General features: G+C 39.6%; 1 protein-coding gene across 2 annotated transcripts in view; it reads right to left on the reverse strand.

Moving 5' to 3' along the window:
• The window catches only part of c5 (complement component 5), a 57,290-nt gene extending 36,588 nt beyond the window's left edge, over window positions 1–20,702 (reverse strand). For both annotated transcript variants that reach the window (XM_079338181.1, XM_079338180.1), the window contains exons 1-40: window positions 20,603–20,702; window positions 19,972–20,167; window positions 19,732–19,885; window positions 19,226–19,296; window positions 19,014–19,111; window positions 17,642–17,724; window positions 17,471–17,561; window positions 17,273–17,381; window positions 16,377–16,509; window positions 16,082–16,197; window positions 15,257–15,445; window positions 14,553–14,756; window positions 14,259–14,471; window positions 12,758–12,907; window positions 12,523–12,649; window positions 12,354–12,419; window positions 12,005–12,202; window positions 11,327–11,411; window positions 10,618–10,700; window positions 10,013–10,152; window positions 9,524–9,757; window positions 8,885–8,945; window positions 8,684–8,773; window positions 8,149–8,361; window positions 7,929–8,004; window positions 7,361–7,520; window positions 7,155–7,259; window positions 6,611–6,782; window positions 5,980–6,104; window positions 4,722–4,802; window positions 3,951–4,103; window positions 3,775–3,837; window positions 3,604–3,688; window positions 3,382–3,421; window positions 2,813–2,915; window positions 2,576–2,650; window positions 1,852–1,957; window positions 986–1,069; window positions 746–835; window positions 411–503 (exon numbers count right to left, since the gene is read on the reverse strand). In XM_079338181.1, the coding sequence (XP_079194307.1) occupies window positions 411–503; window positions 746–835; window positions 986–1,069; window positions 1,852–1,957; window positions 2,576–2,650; window positions 2,813–2,915; window positions 3,382–3,421; window positions 3,604–3,688; window positions 3,775–3,837; window positions 3,951–4,103; window positions 4,722–4,802; window positions 5,980–6,104; window positions 6,611–6,782; window positions 7,155–7,259; window positions 7,361–7,520; window positions 7,929–8,004; window positions 8,149–8,361; window positions 8,684–8,773; window positions 8,885–8,945; window positions 9,524–9,757; window positions 10,013–10,152; window positions 10,618–10,700; window positions 11,327–11,411; window positions 12,005–12,202; window positions 12,354–12,419; window positions 12,523–12,649; window positions 12,758–12,907; window positions 14,259–14,471; window positions 14,553–14,756; window positions 15,257–15,445; window positions 16,082–16,197; window positions 16,377–16,509; window positions 17,273–17,381; window positions 17,471–17,561; window positions 17,642–17,724; window positions 19,014–19,111; window positions 19,226–19,296; window positions 19,732–19,885; window positions 19,972–20,167; window positions 20,603–20,670 (4,783 nt within the window). In that variant the 5' untranslated portion in view covers window positions 20,671–20,702. The remainder of the gene's footprint in view (window positions 1–410; window positions 504–745; window positions 836–985; window positions 1,070–1,851; window positions 1,958–2,575; window positions 2,651–2,812; window positions 2,916–3,381; window positions 3,422–3,603; window positions 3,689–3,774; window positions 3,838–3,950; window positions 4,104–4,721; window positions 4,803–5,979; window positions 6,105–6,610; window positions 6,783–7,154; window positions 7,260–7,360; window positions 7,521–7,928; window positions 8,005–8,148; window positions 8,362–8,683; window positions 8,774–8,884; window positions 8,946–9,523; window positions 9,758–10,012; window positions 10,153–10,617; window positions 10,701–11,326; window positions 11,412–12,004; window positions 12,203–12,353; window positions 12,420–12,522; window positions 12,650–12,757; window positions 12,908–14,258; window positions 14,472–14,552; window positions 14,757–15,256; window positions 15,446–16,081; window positions 16,198–16,376; window positions 16,510–17,272; window positions 17,382–17,470; window positions 17,562–17,641; window positions 17,725–19,013; window positions 19,112–19,225; window positions 19,297–19,731; window positions 19,886–19,971; window positions 20,168–20,602) is intronic.
• Between the last annotated feature and the right edge of the window lie 546 nt (window positions 20,703–21,248).

The raw sequence follows: 21,248 nt of genomic DNA on the forward strand, positions 1-21,248 counted from the left end.
TTTTTAAATTTTAAAATGGAAAATTCTATTTAGGGACACTTCTATTATGTGGTCAGGGAGGTTACATCACAACCTTAGCATTTCAGTGGAAAAAAAAAACACTTTTTGTGGACTTATTTTGCTCATATTCCTTTTTTTCTCAAGTATGATCATGATGCCATGTTTCATGGCTGCAGACTGAAGCGTTTAGTGCAAAAAGAGTTTGTCAGTCTAAAGGTTTTTGTATCCACAAGAAATTTTGCTCTCGAAATGTTTTTTTTTATTTTTTAATAACACATTCCTTAAACCCATTGCTTTCCTTTCTACCTCATTTAATTATTTATGAAAAATCAAACAACATACAGGTATCATACTTACAGGATGAAGTTGTTTTACCATTTTGTGTGCAACAAATCAAAAATATCTTTCACCTTTATCTGTGTTTTTCAGGACTTCAGCGACGGTGGCGGTGTAGGTCATAAAGTCTCCTTCTGCAGCTGCAGAGGTCACAGTAACCCTGTAGGCTGCAGTGAGAAAAACAGAGAGAAAGAAAACTTGTTTGTGGTTAAATATCTAAAAAAATGATATGCAGATCTACATGTTACCAAAGTAATCTATTAGATGTTGTTCTCTTGACTGAAAGATGTCAGATTGAGCATCAGGACTCTTGTTGTGGAGTTGGGGTTTTTGTGTACCACCTTTTGAAAATGTTGCTGTTTAGCTGATGTTTTTATTTTCAACTGTACTTCATATGAACAATTCTCACCATATTTGATGTGAGGCTGGCAGGTTTCCTCAATTCGTTTGGCTACTGTCAAAGTTGCATCGACCTTTGCTCTGTAGGCAGCACACGCAGCTAAATGAAAACAACAACAGAAGTTTAATATCCAATTAAAATGTAAAACACAAAGCACAAAAGCAACTGTAAAATAAAGAACTACAATCAAAGCTCATCTGACATTGACCAGCAGCTCGTGTGTGCACTCAGTTAAAAGGCAGACTTCACCTGTCATACACTGACACTGTTCAGCCACACAGAGGCGCTGCAGCTTCTGCTCCTGGTAGGAAAATGGTTTGGTGCACATAGTTCCTGGGAGACAAAAGATATTCCACATCTATTTAAAGAAAATATCCATCAGTTCCTTATCTTTAAAGTCAGATTACTCAGGTCATTTGAAAAGCAGTTTGAGTTGTAAGGAGTATAACCAGCTTTATTTCCATGCTTTCAGTCTCTATGTCTGCTTTTTCTGCGCAGGGGGAAACACTTTGGAACTCTCTGCACACTGGTTTAAAATGAGAGAGCAACAATAATGCTTTTAACAGAGGACTCAAACACTGGCTAAAATCAAATCAAAGGTGCTCAGATGAAGAGCTCTGATTACTCTACTGTTGCATCATGCTGCCTTTGCACTACAGTTCACGGGTAAAATTGAATGAATATATTGCTGTGTTTTTAATGATGTAATATTGCACATTTTATTATTTTAGATATTTTCCCTTTATTGTTTCTCTCTGTTTTATCGCTTTTCTTGCAGTCTTTAATTGTTTCCTTCAAAAAGCCTTCTGCGGACAGGTGTTCAGAACTAGCATGTATTCTAAAACACTGAAACATTGCATCTGGTTTGTCCAATGTATCTGTGATGTCCATGCTGAATAAAGTCTATTTAACGTCATGCTAAGCTAGGCTAATTGCTTGCTGGGCTCGTCTCTGTCTTCAAGGAGCCTTTAATCTTAATTAATAGACAGATCCTCCATCACACTGACTAAGTGGGAAACTGACCGTGAAGCAGAATAGCATTTACTAAACAAAACAAAAAATCAGAAAAAGGCTACGAAGTCCAGCTTTCGTAGCAGGTCGTGACTCCTTTTTACCTTTGTCTTGAGGCTCATAGACACGAAAGAACGAGTCACTGACCCCCCTCACAGTGAACCCAAGCCTGATCCGGAAACCAACACACAGGAAGATGTCAGAGGGAACCTAGCAACCAGACAAGAAGTTATCAAAGAACCGGGCAACAGGTTATCAATAACAACAAAGGAAGATATCAGTGGCAGGCTAGCATTAAAGGAGGGAAATAGCAACAGGATTTGTATTTTTTACAGGGAAGCTTAAACCAGACTGTAAGTAATCTCAAGTCACCAACAATAGAAGTTATCACATAAAAGCAAACAACATTAAGTTAGGAAAGGTAATTTAGTCATGAGACTTCTATTTCATTACAGAGGACTACAACCTGAAAGAAAGTTTTACTGGTCACCTAGCAACAAGAAGAGTTATCACAGGCAGCTTTATGACAACACAAGAAATTATCACAAGGGAGCAATCAAACATGAAATCATCACATCATTATTTAATTTTTCCTTTTTGTTTGTAAAAGAGGTAAACTCAGTTAGGTTTAGATCGTCCTCATACACAAGAAAAAGAGTTTCCATTCACAGCTGTAACATGCAGCATATTATCAGGACAGGGAAAAGCAACATGAAAATAGCTTTATTAAATTATTATATTATAGAAAACCTGACATTGTGCACATCCGATTGATAGATTTCAGGCTCAAAAGGTGTATATTTAAGTGTTAGTGTTTATGTTACTCACAGCTTCCAACTGAATGACCACAGTATTTCCTTGCAGTTCATAGTGCGAGATGGTCGGCTCGGCTCCATCTTTGAACTGCAAAACAACATTTTAGTTCAACATGAACAGATTATTGTACCAAAATGAACTACAGTGATACAAAATGACACAGAGACAAGATCCATTCAAAAATTATCACTGTATTCAGGAAATGATGTATTAATGTGAGGAGACATAATGTTAAAATGTTAATATAACCTGTCTCAGGTCCTCCAGGTTCGCTTCCACACCTGTTGGTAACTGAATCTTCATCACCGTCAGAGAGGACTCTGTAGTTACCTCGTTAGGAGGGGGTTTATACCTGACACACACACACACGCACACACACACACACACACACACACACAAGAACATTTTGAAAACTTTTTATATCTAGGCTATCTTAAATTATAGTGATTGTATAATACGTGACTTACTGTAACTTGTGTCACCTATCAATAAATATGGTTTGATCTCATCTCTACTAATCTCAAAAACGTTGTTTGTTTGAAATAAGTACATTTTTTGAAGTGCTCACAAATATTGTGGTGTCTATACTTAAGTAATAGCATTTTTTTTTTAAATAGGAAATCAAATTTAAGAGGACAACTTTATAGTCGTAATATTGACTCAACACTTTTTTTTACAAGTTAATGTTTTCTTGTGAAATCGCCTTCAGATAGTGTAGAAAATCTTAATTTTAAAAGAAATGAAATTTAAAAAAATATTACTGATTTAAATCTTGTAAAAAGTAAAAATTGTGATGTTTGGGGTGTTTTGTCTTTTACTTTGCACAGGCGACCAGGTGAGGGGCACTTGTAGTAGGACCTAAGGAGGAGAAGAAGACATTTACACTGGTAGTAGACAGACAAGTTACGAGTCTGTTTAAAAGAAACAATAGTGTATCATTTTCTCCTCATATTAATGGAACAGATTTTAGAATTAGAATTTAGACTGAGTGTCACTGTTCACCATGTGTAATGACAATAAAGTTTTGTTTGAATGCTTACGGTTGCCTCGGCCTGTCACCTCTATTGTTAGGTCAAAGTTACATTTCTCTGAGGACGCTGTAGTCTCGTAGAAAACTGTCTTCAGCTGAAAACACAACAAAGTTGAAGGGCATTCTGGGAAATTTAAAGGCCCAGTGAACTTAATCAGCGGCAGGACTAAACCACACCCACCTTTACGTTGGACACACCCCTCCCATAACCCGTCGACACTTTGATGATTTCATCCTTCTTCACCTGGGAGATAAAACAAAAAAAAAAACAGGTATATAAAAGATCGGATCAGCGACTGGATCTGCCGTCCTCCTCTGCACCTGTCTGTATCTCTTACTGTCCTGCACCTGTCTCACCTGGATGGGTGTGGCCACAGGACGACTCTGGCTGAGCGTGACTCTTCTCAGCTCACCAGCCCTGCCAAAGCGAATGTTGATGTCCTGATTGAGGATGGCTCGAGGGATGACTCTGCTATACTCTGTGACCGCCTCCAGAGTCAAGGCTGTGTCCTGAGAGACAGACAGGCAGAGAGAGACAAGTCAGGCAAGGAGACAGACAGGTTGAGAGTAAGACAGAGAGGAAGACAGAGAGACAATGAAAATAGGGAGACAGGGAGAAACAAGTAGAGAGAGAGAGACAGACAGACAGACAGACAGACAGACAGACAGACAGACAGACAGACAGACAGACAGACAGACAGACAGACAGACAGACAGACAGACAGACAGACAGACAGACAGACAGACAGACAGACAGACAGACAGGAGGAGAGAGAGGGAAACAGACAGGGGGAGAAAAAATAGAAGCAGAAATAAACACAGTCAGGTAAAGAGAGGGAGATAGAGAGGGAAGGACAGGTAAAGACAGAGGGAGGCAAGCAAGGACAGAAAAAGACAGGCAAAGAAGTAGCTAGAAAGACAAACAGGCAAAGATCTATAGAAGCAAACAGGCAGAAAGAGGAACAGACACATAGGACGAAAGAAAGACAAGCGGGCAGCCAGAGAAAATTCAAGACAGGCAGCCCGAGATAGAAACACACATACAGAAGGAGTTATAGTCAAAGTGAGAGAGGGAGAAAGAGTCAGACAAAGAAGAACTCACAAACAGAGGTTTGTGTGTATGTGTACCTGTATAGAGTAGAAACCCTCTCCGTAGTGCTGATCCTGAGTCAACCAGGAAAGGATGGGGTTGGCATATTGGATTCTCCCCTTTAACACACAACAATACATGGTATAGCAGTTAGACAATCAATAATTTTTTATTTTTACAAATCTGGACTCCAGCCTCAGTCAAACCTACATCCAGGCTTCAACTAATGGTGCCCTTGGTTCCATGCTCCACAGGCCAAGAAAATCCTTCATTTGAATGCACTAACTCCAAAGGTTCCGTGTCCTACAACTCCTTGGTCTTTCTCATATATTTTTCTTGTCAAAGTTAATTGCAGGACTGCTATGAATTTATAAAACTGGTTTATCACATAACTTCCTGTTAAAAGCAATACTAACTTCCTCTCAAACGAGCATTGATATATTAATTGTGGCACTGTTGCAGAAAATTTTAAGTGTCAATAAAGTGCCTTTATATGGTAATTGTAATTGTACTGTGTTCACAGTATCAACAAACAAGTTAAAAAAAGAACACATTGGCGAGCAGTAAAGAGTATGAGAAGCTTCATCAGGTCCATAAAGATAGCAATGATCACTCAGTCACTTGATATAAACATCATCAACCCTGCCTGCTCACTTGCTGTGAACTTCAAGTCAGTTCAATTCAACCAGAGGGTTTAGAGTTGAAGCTGCTGCATGTCTCTAAATAATACAGCTGTAATTATTTGTTTTTTGTGCAAAAAGTCAACTTTCTGTCACAACTTGGGTACACGAATTTCCACACTGAGCCACATGCAAAGATACTTGTACTTAATTTGTACTTTAATCCAGACCCATAGGTTAATTTCCCATAGGCTTTTTTTTCATCATAAAAAAGCACCAGGAATTATTCTCTCTAACTCTCTCTCTCTCTTTCTGAGCCATTTATAGGAGATATGTGTACACTCTCATATCAAATATGTGTGACTCTAGAGATCAGCATGAAATATTTTTTTAATTTCATGAAGTTATGTAAGACATTCTTGAATAGATATCAAATCAAATTACAATGTTTTGGTGGTTTATGGTACATAATCTGCAATCAGTGCAAAATAGTTTTATCTACATAGAAATGGGCATGAAAAACATTCAGAGATGAAACTATGTAATTGATACAAACAATGGAAAGCATGGGACCCAAGACTGAACCCTGTGGCACACCTCTATAAAGGAAAAATAAATGTGTTGACCTAACTTAAAACAATGACGCCTGTCAAACAAGTAACGCAGAAAACAGCACCTTGAGCAGCACAGTCAGCAGGACATACGCTGTCGTCTCCACTGTAAGACCGCTTGATTGGTCAGGTTTCAGCCAATCAGCTGTCACGTTGGATTCCTGCCAGTACCTGAGCACAGCAGGGTTACCTAAAGACACACATGGACACACACAAACAAGCGGTGCACGCTTTTTTAGTTAAATAATGGGCAGTATCAATATAATCTTCTGACTTCTTATCCTCCCTTTAAGCTGAAAATCATTAATATCCTCATTGAGTCTGAAGCACAAACTGTGGAGAAAAAGAGTAATAACTTTTTCTAACTCTAATGGGCTTACTGGTGAACCTAAAACCAGAACATACTGTAGGTATATTTATAATGACTAGTTTTTTTAAGGTCATTAAAAAATGGAGTCATAACATCAAAGACTTTCTAAACTTGATCAAGCTTGAACATTTTTCACAGACTTCTTCTCACAAAATTGACAATTGCTTAAACTGAAATTTAAAAGAGTGATATGTTTTGTAAATAATTGTACCAGTCTATATATGCAAGTGTAATTCATTTCCTCCAACATGACCAAATCAAAACTTGATTGATTTATTTTAAAACAGACTGAACCCTGACTGTGTCTGCAGATAAAAAGAGTGCACCTTTCTGTTGGGCCAAGGTCTCCAAACTGCCCAGCAGGGAGGACGCTGTCAAACTGTTGGGGTCATGAAGGGTCAGTGCGTATGTCGCCACTGCACGCACATACACACTCTTCACACCTGAGGCATGCTGGGAAATGTAATTGGCGGCAGATCTCATGCTGTCATCATGGAACTAAGGGACAAGGGTGAGAGGATAGGAAAGATGGAGACATTCAAACAAAAGGTGAGAATTGTATTGGTGAAGGAAATACTAAAAATAAAAGTGGAGAAGAAAAAAACAGATAAGTTAAGGTGGATAAAAAGATGGCAGGAGTAGGGAAGAATAAAGTGGTCACAGTAGATGGAAGATAAATGAACAACAGGTGAAAAGATGATATGAGAAAGAAAAAGGTGGAGGAGGATGAAAGATAATAAATACATTACAGGATATATGCTCAATACAGGAGCAGAAGGTGGATGAGGAGGTTACAGGATAAAGAGAAGTGAAAAAAGACATCATTAAAAGGAGGAGGGAGGTGAGGAAGAGGAGTAGATGTGTTCTCACTTGGAGCTGCAGAATGGGGTCTTGGATCCTCGTCGCTCGGTGTAACCCGATCAGCACGAAGGACGTCAGGTACACTGATCTGTCTATGGCATTTGTCCCCTCAGCCTGCAGCAAATCAGAATGCAGAACATGAAGTCTCTCCTTTTGGATGAGATCTGTCCTGAAAAGATGTAATAAAGAGAGGAAGAAGAGGAAGTCATGCAGACCAGGACTTTGTTTGGTCTGAAGTAAGACATGTCGACGAAGGATCCGTCCGCCTGCTGTGTGCTGCGGATCAACCACGACACAGAGTCTGACAGAGACTGATGGTCCACTGAGACCACTGGGTCCACCATAGACAGGGTCTTCAGCACCAGAGCAGTGAGCCTGAGAGACAGAAACAAAGCCTGATTAAGTACCAAACCATGTTACATCTTTGTTTTAACAATACAGTACAAATAAACAGATTCATGTCTCTATTGACTAACTGATGGTCCTCTACAGAGCAGAGCACCCTGTAGAGCCCAGATCAAAAGTGAAATTCTAAAAGGTCTAGTTAGCTCTATAAAACCATACACAATAATGAAGACTTCAACATTTTTACTGAAAAAAGTGTTGCAATAGCCTTAAAGGATTCCTCCAAAATTCTCTTCCTACTCAAATAAATGTTCATCTTTGCCTGCCCTAGGAGGATGTTTGAAAGCTAACGAGCTGACATTTTTGCTTTTGGTGTGTGTGTGTGTGTGTGTGTGTGTGTGTGTGTGTGTGTGTGTGTGTGTGTGTGTGTGTTCTGACCAGGTGCTGTGTTCTCTCTTAATCCACATGCTGTAGCTGGAATCTTCACCTCGGAATGAACTGATACTGACCAGTCCTACACACACACACACACACACACACACACACCCACACACACACACACACACACACACACACACACACACACACACACACACAATGGGTCAAAAGCAATGAATCAGCCTCATCTTCTTGGGTGAAATGTCTCGTGTCTCCTCACCCTCTTTGATCTTCTGTGTTAGATCTTCAGAGTTCTTCCGGATGTCTGCTCCCAGGACATCCCAGCGGCTTGTTGTCTCCAGGTAATGATACACCTGGATTAGGGGAAGTAGTCCACCAAGCTCTGCCTCTGCTGACCCTGCTGGTACGTTGACGAACTGTCTGAGACCTTCAGGGCTGTGTACCACTGACAGGAAGTCACTGATAACCTCACCTGGTCCAACAAACACATCTCAAATAAGTCCCTTCCAAACCACAGGGGGATAATGAAGCAGGTTTAAAGTTTAGGTTTAGTTTAGCTCAACACAGATGTGTTTACTTAAGTTTAGCTTTGAACTAGCATGTCCTTAAGTAAAGCACCACAGCAGAGACTGCATTCACAGTGATTGACTGTATGGATTTACTTTTACACACATCTTTGAATCACTTTGTTTTGACAACCACAGTAAGAATCCACTTTACGATGTGACTCTCACATGTGTTTCCAAGCTGTAGCTCGGTAGCTTAGCACCACAGCATACCTGAACACGTCTTACCATTGAGGGTTAGCATCCGCTCCACAGCTGTGTTGGGAACTATGTTGGCTGGCACTGTGTTCTTCAGCTCCACGGTTCTCTTCTCTGAGCCTACAGCAACAGAGAACAGAGTGACTGGCCTTTCACAGCAGCATAGCTTCATTAACATCATGGGACATAAAGATTAATACAAAATGTTGATTAATTAGATCGCAAGAGTACCGTAGAGTCCCCGTGGGTCCAGTCTCCCTCCAGAAAAGCTTTCTTTCCTCAATCCTTCAGGCTAGAAAACACAAGGGCAATTTCCTGGTTTATGTTTACAAAATCTTTAACACTGTCCCCTTCTTCCACTCTTTCCAAAAATGTATGAAACTTAATTTTACAAAAAAGGTAGATAATATCAATACTATCAAGTGCACTACAAGTATAGTTTAATAACGTAACGTTTGTAGGGACTCTATGTACACATGTGTATATAGGTACTTAATGTATATATGTTTTTCATGAAGGGCTGTCTGCTAGAATTCCTTCTATTTCTGTGTATTTGTGTTTAGTAGAGTTGTTTCTTTTGTTTTGTTCTTTTCTTCTTAACTTCTCATTCCAGACTCTTAAAAACTTCAATATTATTTGTTTTGTTTGCGTTTTTCTTGTAAACGATGCCAATATTAATAAAAACTTGTATAACAAAAAGATAATAAAGATTGAAAATGAGAAAGGATGCAATAAAGGTTTCCGTGTCAGCCAGTCCACAGTCAGCACCTTTTAATATACTTGTGAAAGTATATGTGATGGTTATATGATTTTGTGAATCTACAGTTTTGACTTTTGACGTCTTTTTTTTATTATCATTCATCCACGTACCACCACTCGTAGCTTCTTCTCCAGGATGTCTTTCTGTCCTCTGCGTGTCTTCAGGGTGAAAGTCAGGGTGTGCTCTCCGGCCTCTAGGCCCAGCACGGTGAAGGTCACTGCCCCGACACCCCCTGCAGACAACAGGCTCCAAGAGCAGGCCGTCGAGTGTAGCCCTCCCCCCTCAGCAGCTGGCTGTGACTGCAGCAGGCACAGCGCAGGGCCGGCCGTCAGTGTCACACAGTACTGAGAATAAAAAACATCAAAAATGTGATTCAACAGTTATTGTTTCAACACCTCAGAAATCAGAACGTAAGACCTAACAGTAAAGACACAAAACTATATTTGAGAAAAATATTATGTATGTGTGTTTAGATGTTAATTTGACCCATGTCCCATCTGTTAACATGAAGTTGGCAGGGTGTTTGTGTCGGAGTCACTCAATAGATAGGGGGAGTTGTTATTTGTCATCTATCTTTTTATGAAGTCTACAGCTGATACCTCGATGCTTTCGGTCTCCTGGTTGTACACGGAGCCTTTTAGGTCCAGCTGTTCTCCTCTTACCACCTGATAGGGCAGCGGGATGTTCACACTGAGTGGCAGACTGACCGGTACACGGACCGGCTCTGCAACACACATACCTGGAGGATACACAAATCAATGAGTCCAGTTCAAATTATGGACTGTGTAGAGTAAAGAGTAAACTGCAGTTATACATAAAGCCTCCAGTTTGACGTTTTGGCAGTTATTTGGTTTCTGGAGCCAGAAGTTACAAAACTAGGAAAAGAGGGTGGATACACATAAAATCACAGCTGTCCTGGATGACAGGCACCCATGGTAGCAACAATAAAGATAAAAATGTGTTCAGGTTTGTATCACAAAGATTGGCCCAATCGATACAGTATTGTCTACAAGGTGTGCAAGGCAAACGTTGTGCAACTCAACACAAAGCAAACCTCAATAATCACGGTGGATGGAAATCACACAATGTTAAAAATCAGAGCTCTCCCGACGCATTTCTTGTATTTTATCAGTTGAAAAGCTGCCATTTAAATTGACCAGTCAGAAAGAGGCAGGGATGTAAAGAAGGAAGTAAAGAATCTTACCATTGTTAAACATGCCAATGGCCCTGATCTCCCAGGTGGTTAGAGTGTCTGGTAGAGTCCTTATGGCAGATAATGTGCCTGAACTGAAAATGGACAAATCAGATAAGAAAGTCTCATCCTTTTCCAAATGCTCAAAATATGTCAAATATAAATTCAAATACCATACACAAAAATGAGTACAGGTTTGCCTCTCTTATATTTGTCTCTCTCTCTATCACACTCTCTCGGGCCATCCAGACACAGCAGACGGCTGCTCATCACGAGTGTGGTTTCGCGTAAAGGTTTCTGCCTCTCAAAATGATATTTCTATTTTGCCGTTGTTACAAAGTCCTGCTCTTTATGTTATTTAACTTTTTTGTTATATAAAAATGTCACATGATCACATTAGCACTAAAGACAGACTCTTTCTTTCACTCAAAACATGACAAACCGATAAAGATCTTTAAGACACTTGGCATATCGTTTTTTCAGCAGGGCTTGCCAAAATAAACACAAAGTCAGTTTACAGTTGTGCCTTTACATTGTTTAAGAGCACAAATGTGAAGCAGAAAAAAATTTAAACACTCAGCTAAAGTCAATATCTCAATATTATAAAAAATGTACAGTTGATTTACTATATGCCTACCTAGATACTTTTCACCACTTGTTTTGTTTTTAATCTGTCTGTCCAAACAGTCAGGCAGACTCGTGTGTGTCTGAATTGTGTCACCTGATGCGCTGCACCTCCCACATCCAGCTCTCCGGGAAAAAGCTCCGCACAAGAGAAGGAGCCAGGTCAAAGTTTGCACCCATTTCTGTGTACACACACATACGAAAACAATTTGAGTCAGTCTATATAAAAGAAAGGTCGTATAAGTGTTGTTCTTGCTCTCTGATGTTTTTTGCTTTGGATAAAAGTTTCTGTTAAATAAATCATAGAATTGTAGAACAACACAAACAGCAATAATGGATAAAGAATAAGAGTGGACAAAATGCAACCGAGGGCAGAATCAAATCCTGAATTGTTGAGCTTCCTCTGATAAAGTTCTGTAAGATGTCTGTTTTATTTATGAAACACATTGTAAGAAATATCTGTGAATGTACAACATATTAAAACGATACATGTCTGCAACAGAGATTTTCTCAGCTGTTGGCTTATTATTACACAAAACATAATCATAATACATAAATGTATGGCTTATTTGTATTTGTTCTAGTTTGTTATTAAGCTTTAGGATTTAACTGCTGCCCACATGCATGCATGTTGTTCCCACATCCGAACGTTAGAGCTGTTGAACAGCTGATTTATGCAAAGTGATCATGTCTTTTTGTCGTTATGCAGACGTTATACGTTGCAAAATCAGTAAACTGTGTGTTTTGCTTTGTGATGTGATGAGTCCAGACTGACCGTTGCGTCCCAGGATGACATTATGGGACGCATACTGGTCAAAGTGCTGCTGGAGGAAGTCACAGCAGGATCTGAAGATCTGTCTGCAGCGAAGGTGTTTCTTGACCCTCTGCTCAGCCAACTGCTTGCAGGTGACAGCCCTTGGGATGAACTTCATCCCCTGTTCACAGCAGCTCTTCAGTGAACCGTAACTCTGGACTGAACATACAACAACACAGACTTGTTATCTACCTGCTATCGGTTTTAATTGTGAAGTCAAAACAATGTGAATGTCGGTCTTTTTTTAAAATGAATCAGAAACAACTTAAAACAGAGAAGGGAAATAAAAGTTTCTCTGGTGGAGTCCTACTTTTGTTAATCTTTTCCTCCTCAGACAGAGCTCGCTTTGGTCGCACAGCTGCAGTGCACACTGCATCTGCAAACAAACACATTCAACTTCAAAACCTTTGAGTATTAAACCCTTCAAGTATATGAATATTCACTGATCCAGTGTATGCTTGATTGATAGACTGACATACTGCCTGATGATGGTCTGGCGTTAGCGTTGGTGATGAATGTGAGGCCAGCCAATCGGAAAACGTCTGCACTGTCGATACCTCCGCCTCCTCCACAGCCCTGGTCGCTCTCTTCTATGTGGCGAAGAACCTGCGGACAATCATACTTCCTGTTTGTTCATTAGTTCACAGCTTTTTTTGTAACCTATAGAGAAAATAGTGACAAAAGAAAAGTCCTTGGTATGGTCTGAGAAGTTACCATGGTGACAGGGTCCCTAAAGTTGGGACGTAGGGTGAAGAGGGTGGAGTCTATCGCAGAGAGAGCCACCAAACCGTCCTGATTAGTCCGGATGTGTAGCGGAAGAGGATCTTTTGGTGCGAAGACACCACCGCTAAATGACAGGTCAGTCTAAACCCACACACGCACACGCAAACACACACACACACAAACACACACACACACACACACACATCTGTAATACCAAAAGTACTATTTTCCAAATACATCTTATGCAGATACATCCACTACACATTGTAGAATCTATTTCTGTAATTACTTATTGTGAATCCATCTATTATTTTGGTTTAGGTTTTACCAAGGGAAATCCAAATCACTAAAATGAATCAGGTATCTATCCACCTACAAAGGGACTCGGGTTCACATAGAACTAATGAACTTACAAAACAAGAGCCCTGTTGTTTAAAAAACAAACAAAACAAATGGGTGCAAAAGGTTAGGAGCTGGTCCAGATTGATTTATCTAGCAGCGACAAACAGGCTGTTATGAATTGAACTGAACATTTAAGACTAAATGCCCCTAAAGCACAGCCAATAGAAGTGGATGGGTTTTTTCTTACTGAGAGGCTGAGATTCTTCTTTTAAGTGTCAATTACATTACAGACAGAATTCTTACTGAGGTGACTTTTTTAGTAAAAAGTAATACCTCTTATTCAGAATCAATCTCTTCATTCCTTGAATTGCCCCCAGGGGACAAATAAAGCTCTTTTTTTAATTTGAATTGCTTTCTAGATTTATTTGTAATATTCACGTAGCGCACATTAATACCAACAAGAAATAACTAATCAAGACAATCGTTGAACACCAACTCCTGTGGCTCTCAAGGTAGGATTGTTGTTTCTGTCAGTGAAACAATGTAATTGCAGTGTCTGGTTAGAAGGACACATTTTATTTTAACACAAATGTTCATCTCTGCAGGGCTCCTTTATGTGATGCCAGATACTTAGAAAAGATACTTAGCTTGGTAGCTGCAATAACAAGACATTTTGAAGGACTTTTCAGATACAGTTCATTCAAGATATAATATTTTGCCCCTTTGGAATTAGATTACAGGGTTAGGGTTACTACAGTCTGTTTAACAGTTGCCTGCAGAAGCTACCAACTGGAGGTGTGAAAATACCTAATACATACATTTTACCCTACTTACTGACTAATTTCCCTGCAATATATCATGCAGATATCAGCTGCAGCACTGAGTCTACTTCATCTGTGAAGAATTGTTCACAGACAGACACAAATGTGTTTTTTTGTTTTTTCATTCCTGGTTAACATCACTAACTTAAACTTGATTTAAATTTTATTTTTTTTAAACTATGGGATATGTTTGATCATGAAATGCTCACTGCACAGATCCTTTTCGCTTGTGAACATCTGGATCTTACTTTTGCCAGTAATTGGCAAAAGGAACTTGCATCTGAGTCTTACAGTGTCTGGTATCATTGCTGATACAGTCCTCGTTTTACCTGGAGTCCATTGACACACTTGTCTTTTACATCTAACCAGACAGAGTCGGCCACCAGCTCAGACGTCCCCTCTCCAAACAGGATGTAGTAGACCAGCAGCCTGATAGATGGGACCATGGAGGATGTCACCTCAAAACGAAGTTGCTGTCTGCTATCGCTGCCAGATACAAACTTCTGACTGCCAAATGTCACCACTTTGCCTTTGGAGATTACCTGAGGGAAGAGTGATCTCATGAGTTACTATGGAAACAGGACAAACTTTGACAACACGCATCTTCAGCTCTGTTTCCTTACCAGGTAGCTGATAGCTTTGACAGGCACAAAGGAGGGAGTAGCTGAGTACACCTCGATGTTTGCAAATTGTCCCACTTCCAGGCCATTGCCAGGAAGTGGTGGGTCTATATAAAGGTAACGCCTATTTGGGGAGCGATAGGCTGCAGCCTCCAGTCTCAGACTGGCCTGGCTGGCTGCTGGGAGGGCAGGGTCTGCAGTCGCAAACTGTGTCACCAAAAGTAAACAGTAATAAGTAAACATTAATAAATTAACTGCAACAGGGAACGATAAGAGCAAAAGACAACATCTAAAAGTTGATAACATGTAAACATTACAAATTAAATAAACAATTTAAAAGGTGAAAAAAACGCTTAAAACATAAAAACAAAAATTAAAAATGTAAAAATCAACACAAAAAAACATTATACAAGCAAACTGTTCCATTTTGAAAACGATAAAGACACACTTATATAAGTATAAACCAAAAGATAGACAACTTGTAAACAACAGCCTTTTGGGTAAACAACCGTGAACAATAACAGTACAATACTGTGGCTACAAAATGACACAACAACAAATAAACAAAAAGCCAACTACAAAGGTAAACTACCAACATGGAAATAACTGGGCAAAAATAAAGAAGAGACACAAACACATAAACATAAAGTACAAAAACAGGATGAAAAACACCTCCTCCTCCTCCTCCTCCTCCTCCGCCTTCATACCTCAAATACTACTCTATTTGCTTCTCTTGGTATGTTACAGATGAAGACAGCGAGGCCGTCTGATTGGCTGCTGGCCCTGTCAGGACAGGAGAGCGCCTCACTCTCTCCCCCCTGTTTGAACAGTTGCCTCTCCACCATATGAACCATTACCCGGTTCACTGGTTTGTCCAGGTGATCTTTCACCAGCACCTGCAGATGAATTGTTAAATCAGTGTGTTACTATTGGATCCCAAGTTTATTATTGGGCCGACTTTCTTCAGTGGCTGAAAGGTGTTCCTATTATGTATGTAAAAAATAATATCTAGCATAAGCACTCAATGCCCACAGCATCCAGCTGTATTTCAGAATAAATAGCCAAGACAAGTTAATGGTATTTACACCTTGCATTAACATCCCTCTTGGGTGATCTAATAAGTAGAGGATATCGTCAATGTCAGGTGTGAACAACCCCCAATGCATCCTGATGACAGATTGAGATTTGACGGTATAGATCATGTGCAGAGGTTAGTCTACAAGCATTTATCCAGATTGGTTTGCTATAGTGTAAAAGCCCTTGCTACCTGGGTATCATTATGAAATGCCCCCTCGACTGGCAGCATAGACAATTTTTAAACATAAGTATACTGCAGTGCTGGCAATATAGTTAGTCCTTAGTTAGTTTGAGTTAGCTGTCTTGTAATTCAAACCCATAGCAGCTAGTAAGTAGCTGTATAGCCATTTTTGGCTAACTTTTATTTAAACTTCCAACTGCACAATGTCCGAGCAGCAAAACTGTAATGAAAAGTTACTATTACTATTAAAATAATGTGACATCCTGACACATACCTGGATGTTGAAAGGAAGTCCAGGTTTGATGAAGGGGGGAGTGGACACCAGACTCAGTCTGTAAGGTGACTTAACAAACTTAACCCCAGAAAATTCTGCTTCCTGCGTGATTCCACCTGAGAGACAGAAACGAGAGGACAACACATAAAAATGTGTGTGTATTGTTTGTGTGTCTTTGTGCATATGTGTGTATGTGTATGTGTGTGTGTGCATGTGTGTGTGTGTGTGTGTGTGTATGTGTGTGTGTGCATGTGTGTGTGTGTGTGTGTGTGTGTGTGTGTGTGTGTATGAATACCTGTGTCTTCTTTCAGCAGGACAGTAATGTAGAGGTACCTCCCCACCAGATTGTCGAGGTCTTTTGGTCCGTTGTGTTTGCTCAGGACCTTCTCCATGTTAACAGTCACTTCCACCTCACCTGTCGAGGACAACTGAAGGAGAAAGATGTGCTGAAAACACAATAATGGTACAACTATATACAGGATATTGCAGATTTTATGATTACTTATTGAGTTACATCACAATTACTTAATTAATTAAAAATGAGCTGTCAATGCCAGGATTTTACACGTAGACACACATTATATGTAGACTTTTTGTCTATATATAAAGCAAGTCAGTGGTGTACCCTCTCAACGCTGCCCTTGCTAATATATATATATATCATTGAGAAGGTCTTCTATTAGACCTTCTATATCATTGAGAAGGTCTAATTGATTGGAGATAAAAGTATTCTAAGAGGTCTCTCCAGTCATTTCTGACTCTTTTCCTAACCTGCATTTGAAAAGGACAGCGTTTTTGTAGCCTCAGAGGTCACACCAAGGGCAGCAAAGACTCTACAATGTCAATAAATTTAAGCTGGAAATAGGCACCCTACATAAATAATTTTAGTGACTCTCTTCTGGAATATAGTAAATGGACAAAGATGAGGTGCCGTTCACAAGACACCAGCTGTAACTATGGAGATAAGCAAACATCCCATACCACAATATGACATTGGATATTAGTCCTTAACCAAAAAGTAATGCAAAAGTAATGCATTTCATTAACATTTTCTAAAATTGTAAAAAAACAAAAAAAAACAAAGAAAACTCTAAAATAAGCATTTGATTTGTGGCCTAGCTTCAGGTTGTTGTACATTTTTGAGTTCTTGTTGCGTCTGTTGTGTGTTAAATGTGACTTAGTTTTTCATACTCTCTCTCTGGAAACAGAGCTTGGGATGATAACAGGAGCATTCTTCCCTTCTACATAGCCATAACGCAGAAACACTTCACCACCAGCTACTGGAGCGCCATGCAGATACCTGAGGAAGATACACAGCTTTTTAACTCGCAGCTGAATATTTAGCTCAGTATTTAACGTTCTGTAAACTACATCAGCATGTTTATTCACCTGGCAGAAACCTTGAAGTTAAAACGGGCAAACTCTCCGTAGCTGATGTGGTTTACTTCTGGTTCTACGAGGATGGAGAAACTAGGAAGAACTGTCAAATAACAGTAAATATTTCACATTTAACATAATTTTGATTAAAAAGACGAGATTTTGTAAAGCAGGTTAGGTTACCATATTCTTTTACTTCAAAGTCTGTTCTGGCTGTTGTGGTGAAATCATCTGAGTATGAGGCCTCAATGGTCCAAATTCCCAACCTATAATCACATAACACAATAAATGATAACATTTTGAACGCCTGGAGTAATAATTGCAATACTTGTGCAACTATTACTATCTGCCTGGAAACACAACATTATAAAGACAAATATAGAAAAACATAAATATTAAAACATCCTGGAATAAAGTCAACATGACTAGAAACTGGAATTACCAGAATTAAATTACAGAACTATCAGGATTTCTACATCATTCAAAAACTATGGATTCAAAGACAAATAAAACGTATTGACTAATTCTGTACCAACATTGGAATAATCACAGCAATGTATATCAATTCCTAAATTCTTAGTACAAACATATCAGGGACTTTAGTCAGATATTTGGCTAATCTGGGAAGTATATTAATTACAAGATATTGTATTCAACAAATAAAGCTTCCTTTAAATGTACGTACTGTACGTATAGAAAACACTGTGCCCTTTTTTCCACCAAAGACTGGAATTTTTTGCAAAACAACTGTTTGCAATAGATTCAGAATCCTGTAAAACCTCTCGTTTGGGCCACTAACACACCAGGAGGTTTTAATGACCCCAGCCCCTGGATCCTTCACCTATGATACGGCTCAGAAGAAACCTGCCAACTCTTCAAACCAAAGCTTGAGGCACATTCTCTCTGGTTGCAAGGCAGCACTGACACAGGGCATGACTGGTTTCTGTGCAAACTAGTCAAAATACTGGAGACCCACAGGCTGGAAGCAAACAGGGCCACCCAGTTACAGTACATCCCAGTGGCTGATCCACTTTGGCAGAAAAGGAAGTGAAGTTCAGAGCTGCACCATGAAGGAGAGCTACATCCTGTCATTAGGAGGTGAGTGGCAAATGACAGATTAACACTATTACATCTTTACGGCCAGACATTGTGTTCTGATCTACGTCCTCCAGAACAGTCCTCATGGCAGAGCTGACTGTTCCATTTCGATGATGGAGGCTGCCTTTGAGAATAAGAAGGAGACGCATGCGGAACTGTAAGCCACAAGCTGGGCAGAGAGCATTCACCTCTCCAGTAGAAATCGGGTGCAGAGGCTTCATGGAATTTCGACCTAGTGGTAAATAAAATCTTTTAGAGTCAAAGGCCCAAAAAAGAGGAACAGCAGGGGTGCTTCTGACCCATCAGGAAGAACAAGGGCCTAGGCCTGCACAATGGCACAGTCATAGGTATGACAGGCAGAAATGCCAAGCAGGTGGAATCACCTGTGCTTACATCTTTGACGGTGACTTTGCAGTGTATAGAATAATTGATGCACCTTTGTTTTTAGGGTCCTTACTTTGGTTTAATTGGGATCTTGAAGGGGTTCTGCATAGACGGGATTCCATTATTGATATCAAACATTTCCACGATGTCCACTGTGGTCTGATCCGGGTCCTGTGGGGATAATAGAACATTGATCTGAATTCGTTTTGATATGACAGATATCAACATGTTGTAAAAAAAAATCTGTGACATGCTAATTCAGTCCTGAAAGCTAATTACACTAACCTTAAAGGTCAAGAAGACGCTGCGATTTGCTGGCCTTAACTCCTGGTTCAAAGAAAATGCCCTCACCTTGACTGGACAGACACGCATCCACATTTATATCCACGCACACACATGCACACATAAAAGGGCCAAATATTTAAATGTATTCTTCTACTTGCACAAAATGACCTGGCCATTGTCTGTTTTGTTTACTTTGGGTCAACATGATGTAATGTTGTTGGGTCATATCCAAATTGTGCTTGACAAGGAGGTGCTGCAGCACTATCAGCATAGAGATCATGATCTCGTAATTATATTTCTTCTCATACATGATGCTGATCTCATTAGAAAATTGTGTCTAATTATTTTTCTTTGGTGAATGCAATGCACATGTCTTTATATAGCATCTCTCTCAATTACAGAATGTAAACCAAAATTTCCCTCAGAAATTAATTAAATTCAGGCTGCTGCATTGGGGGTCATGACGGGTGTATAATATGTTGTATAAGTTGTTAACTCGTTCTCACCACTCTGGTGTGGGGTGTACAGCGGTTTGTCAGTCTGGATGAACAGGAAGCCATTGGAGCGGCTTACAGGAACAGACAGGTGCTGGTTGATCTCTGGTGATTGGACGTGGAGAATCACATGGTTCGCTTTTTTATCCAGTTTACCTGGGTGCAGCTATAGAATGAAAAAGATGTTTGAAATCTCCCCCAAAGCAAAAAATGTGATTATTTTTCGGTTTCAATTTGTTTGCGATGTCTGACCCGGATTTTGGCGGCAGCCTGGTGGTGGTTTTGGGCATTGAGGGTTACGACTTCTTGAGCCAGAATCACCTGTTCTGGAGCCATAGAGGTCTTTAGGAACAAGAAGACCCTCACTTCCTGTGTGAAACCAAACAACTGCAGCAGCACTGTCTCCACAGCATCCAGACGCAGTGAGAGAGGAGCTGTGATGAGATACCTGAGGTGGGAGGAGACATGACTTTGGCTATTCTCTGACTTTTGGTCAAACACTGTCTTAAGGTTAAACGTTTTAATTGTCCAATACTTTGGCTTTCTTTTACCTGTACAGCTAAAGAAAGCCCCATGTTATTATTATTATTATTATTATTATTGTTATTATAATACACTTTTTCACAACTTGCATTCTCCTGAACACACGCTATTTAGAGTGCATCCACTATATATATATATATATATATATATATATATATATATATATATATATATATATATACACACACACACATATATATATCCAAAACATAATCCACAACAGTCTGCTTGTTTGGCAACATAATTTTACATAACTTAACATAACAGCTGCTTCATTTACTTGATGTGTTTTGTCACAGATTTAAAAAAGTAATAGAAGAATAGAAACATTTTGACTCACGATCTGGGGTCGGCCTGTATCCTCGAGCAAAGAGAAAACACACACATAAGTATCACAAACACCTTCATCCTGTAAAGAGAATAGACGCACAAGCTCTGAAAACCCACAACTGGCTAAAAAATCTGACTGCCAGTAACAGAGAGTTACATTTTAATCACTGTTGATCAAGTCAACTGCATGCAATTACATGCCAGACTAACGGGAATTTCCTGTGTGTGTGTGCTTGGGTGGGTGTTATTGTGTCCCAAAGTTCAGTTGACTTTGTGTTTTCTGATCTTACCAAACAGTGTGGACTCTGAGGTCTCCTGTTATCAGCTCAACAGTATTTCATTACAACAGAACATTCACATTTGATGGCTTTGCTGTTTTCTTTGCAGTTTATTGCATAATTGTGTGTTTCTCCAATGCCTATATCAAGTATGGGACAGTTTCGTGCATGTATAATGTATTTTTAAACAACCAAATTGACTGCCACTGATGGGAAATGTTCTGGATTTGCTGTTCTTGTAGTAAAAATAAACGCCAGTCCAATTCAGCTACCTTCATAAGCTCATTTTGTGCATTGGGATATTAATGTTGCTTATGGCCGCTTTAAGTCAGATTGCAGAATTAAACATAAAAATGAATTCAGAATACTGAAAGTAAA

This window comes from Symphodus melops (assembly GCF_947650265.1).
Source record: "Symphodus melops genome assembly, chromosome: 1".
NCBI classification, from domain to species: Eukaryota; Metazoa; Chordata; class Actinopteri; order Labriformes; family Labridae; genus Symphodus; species Symphodus melops.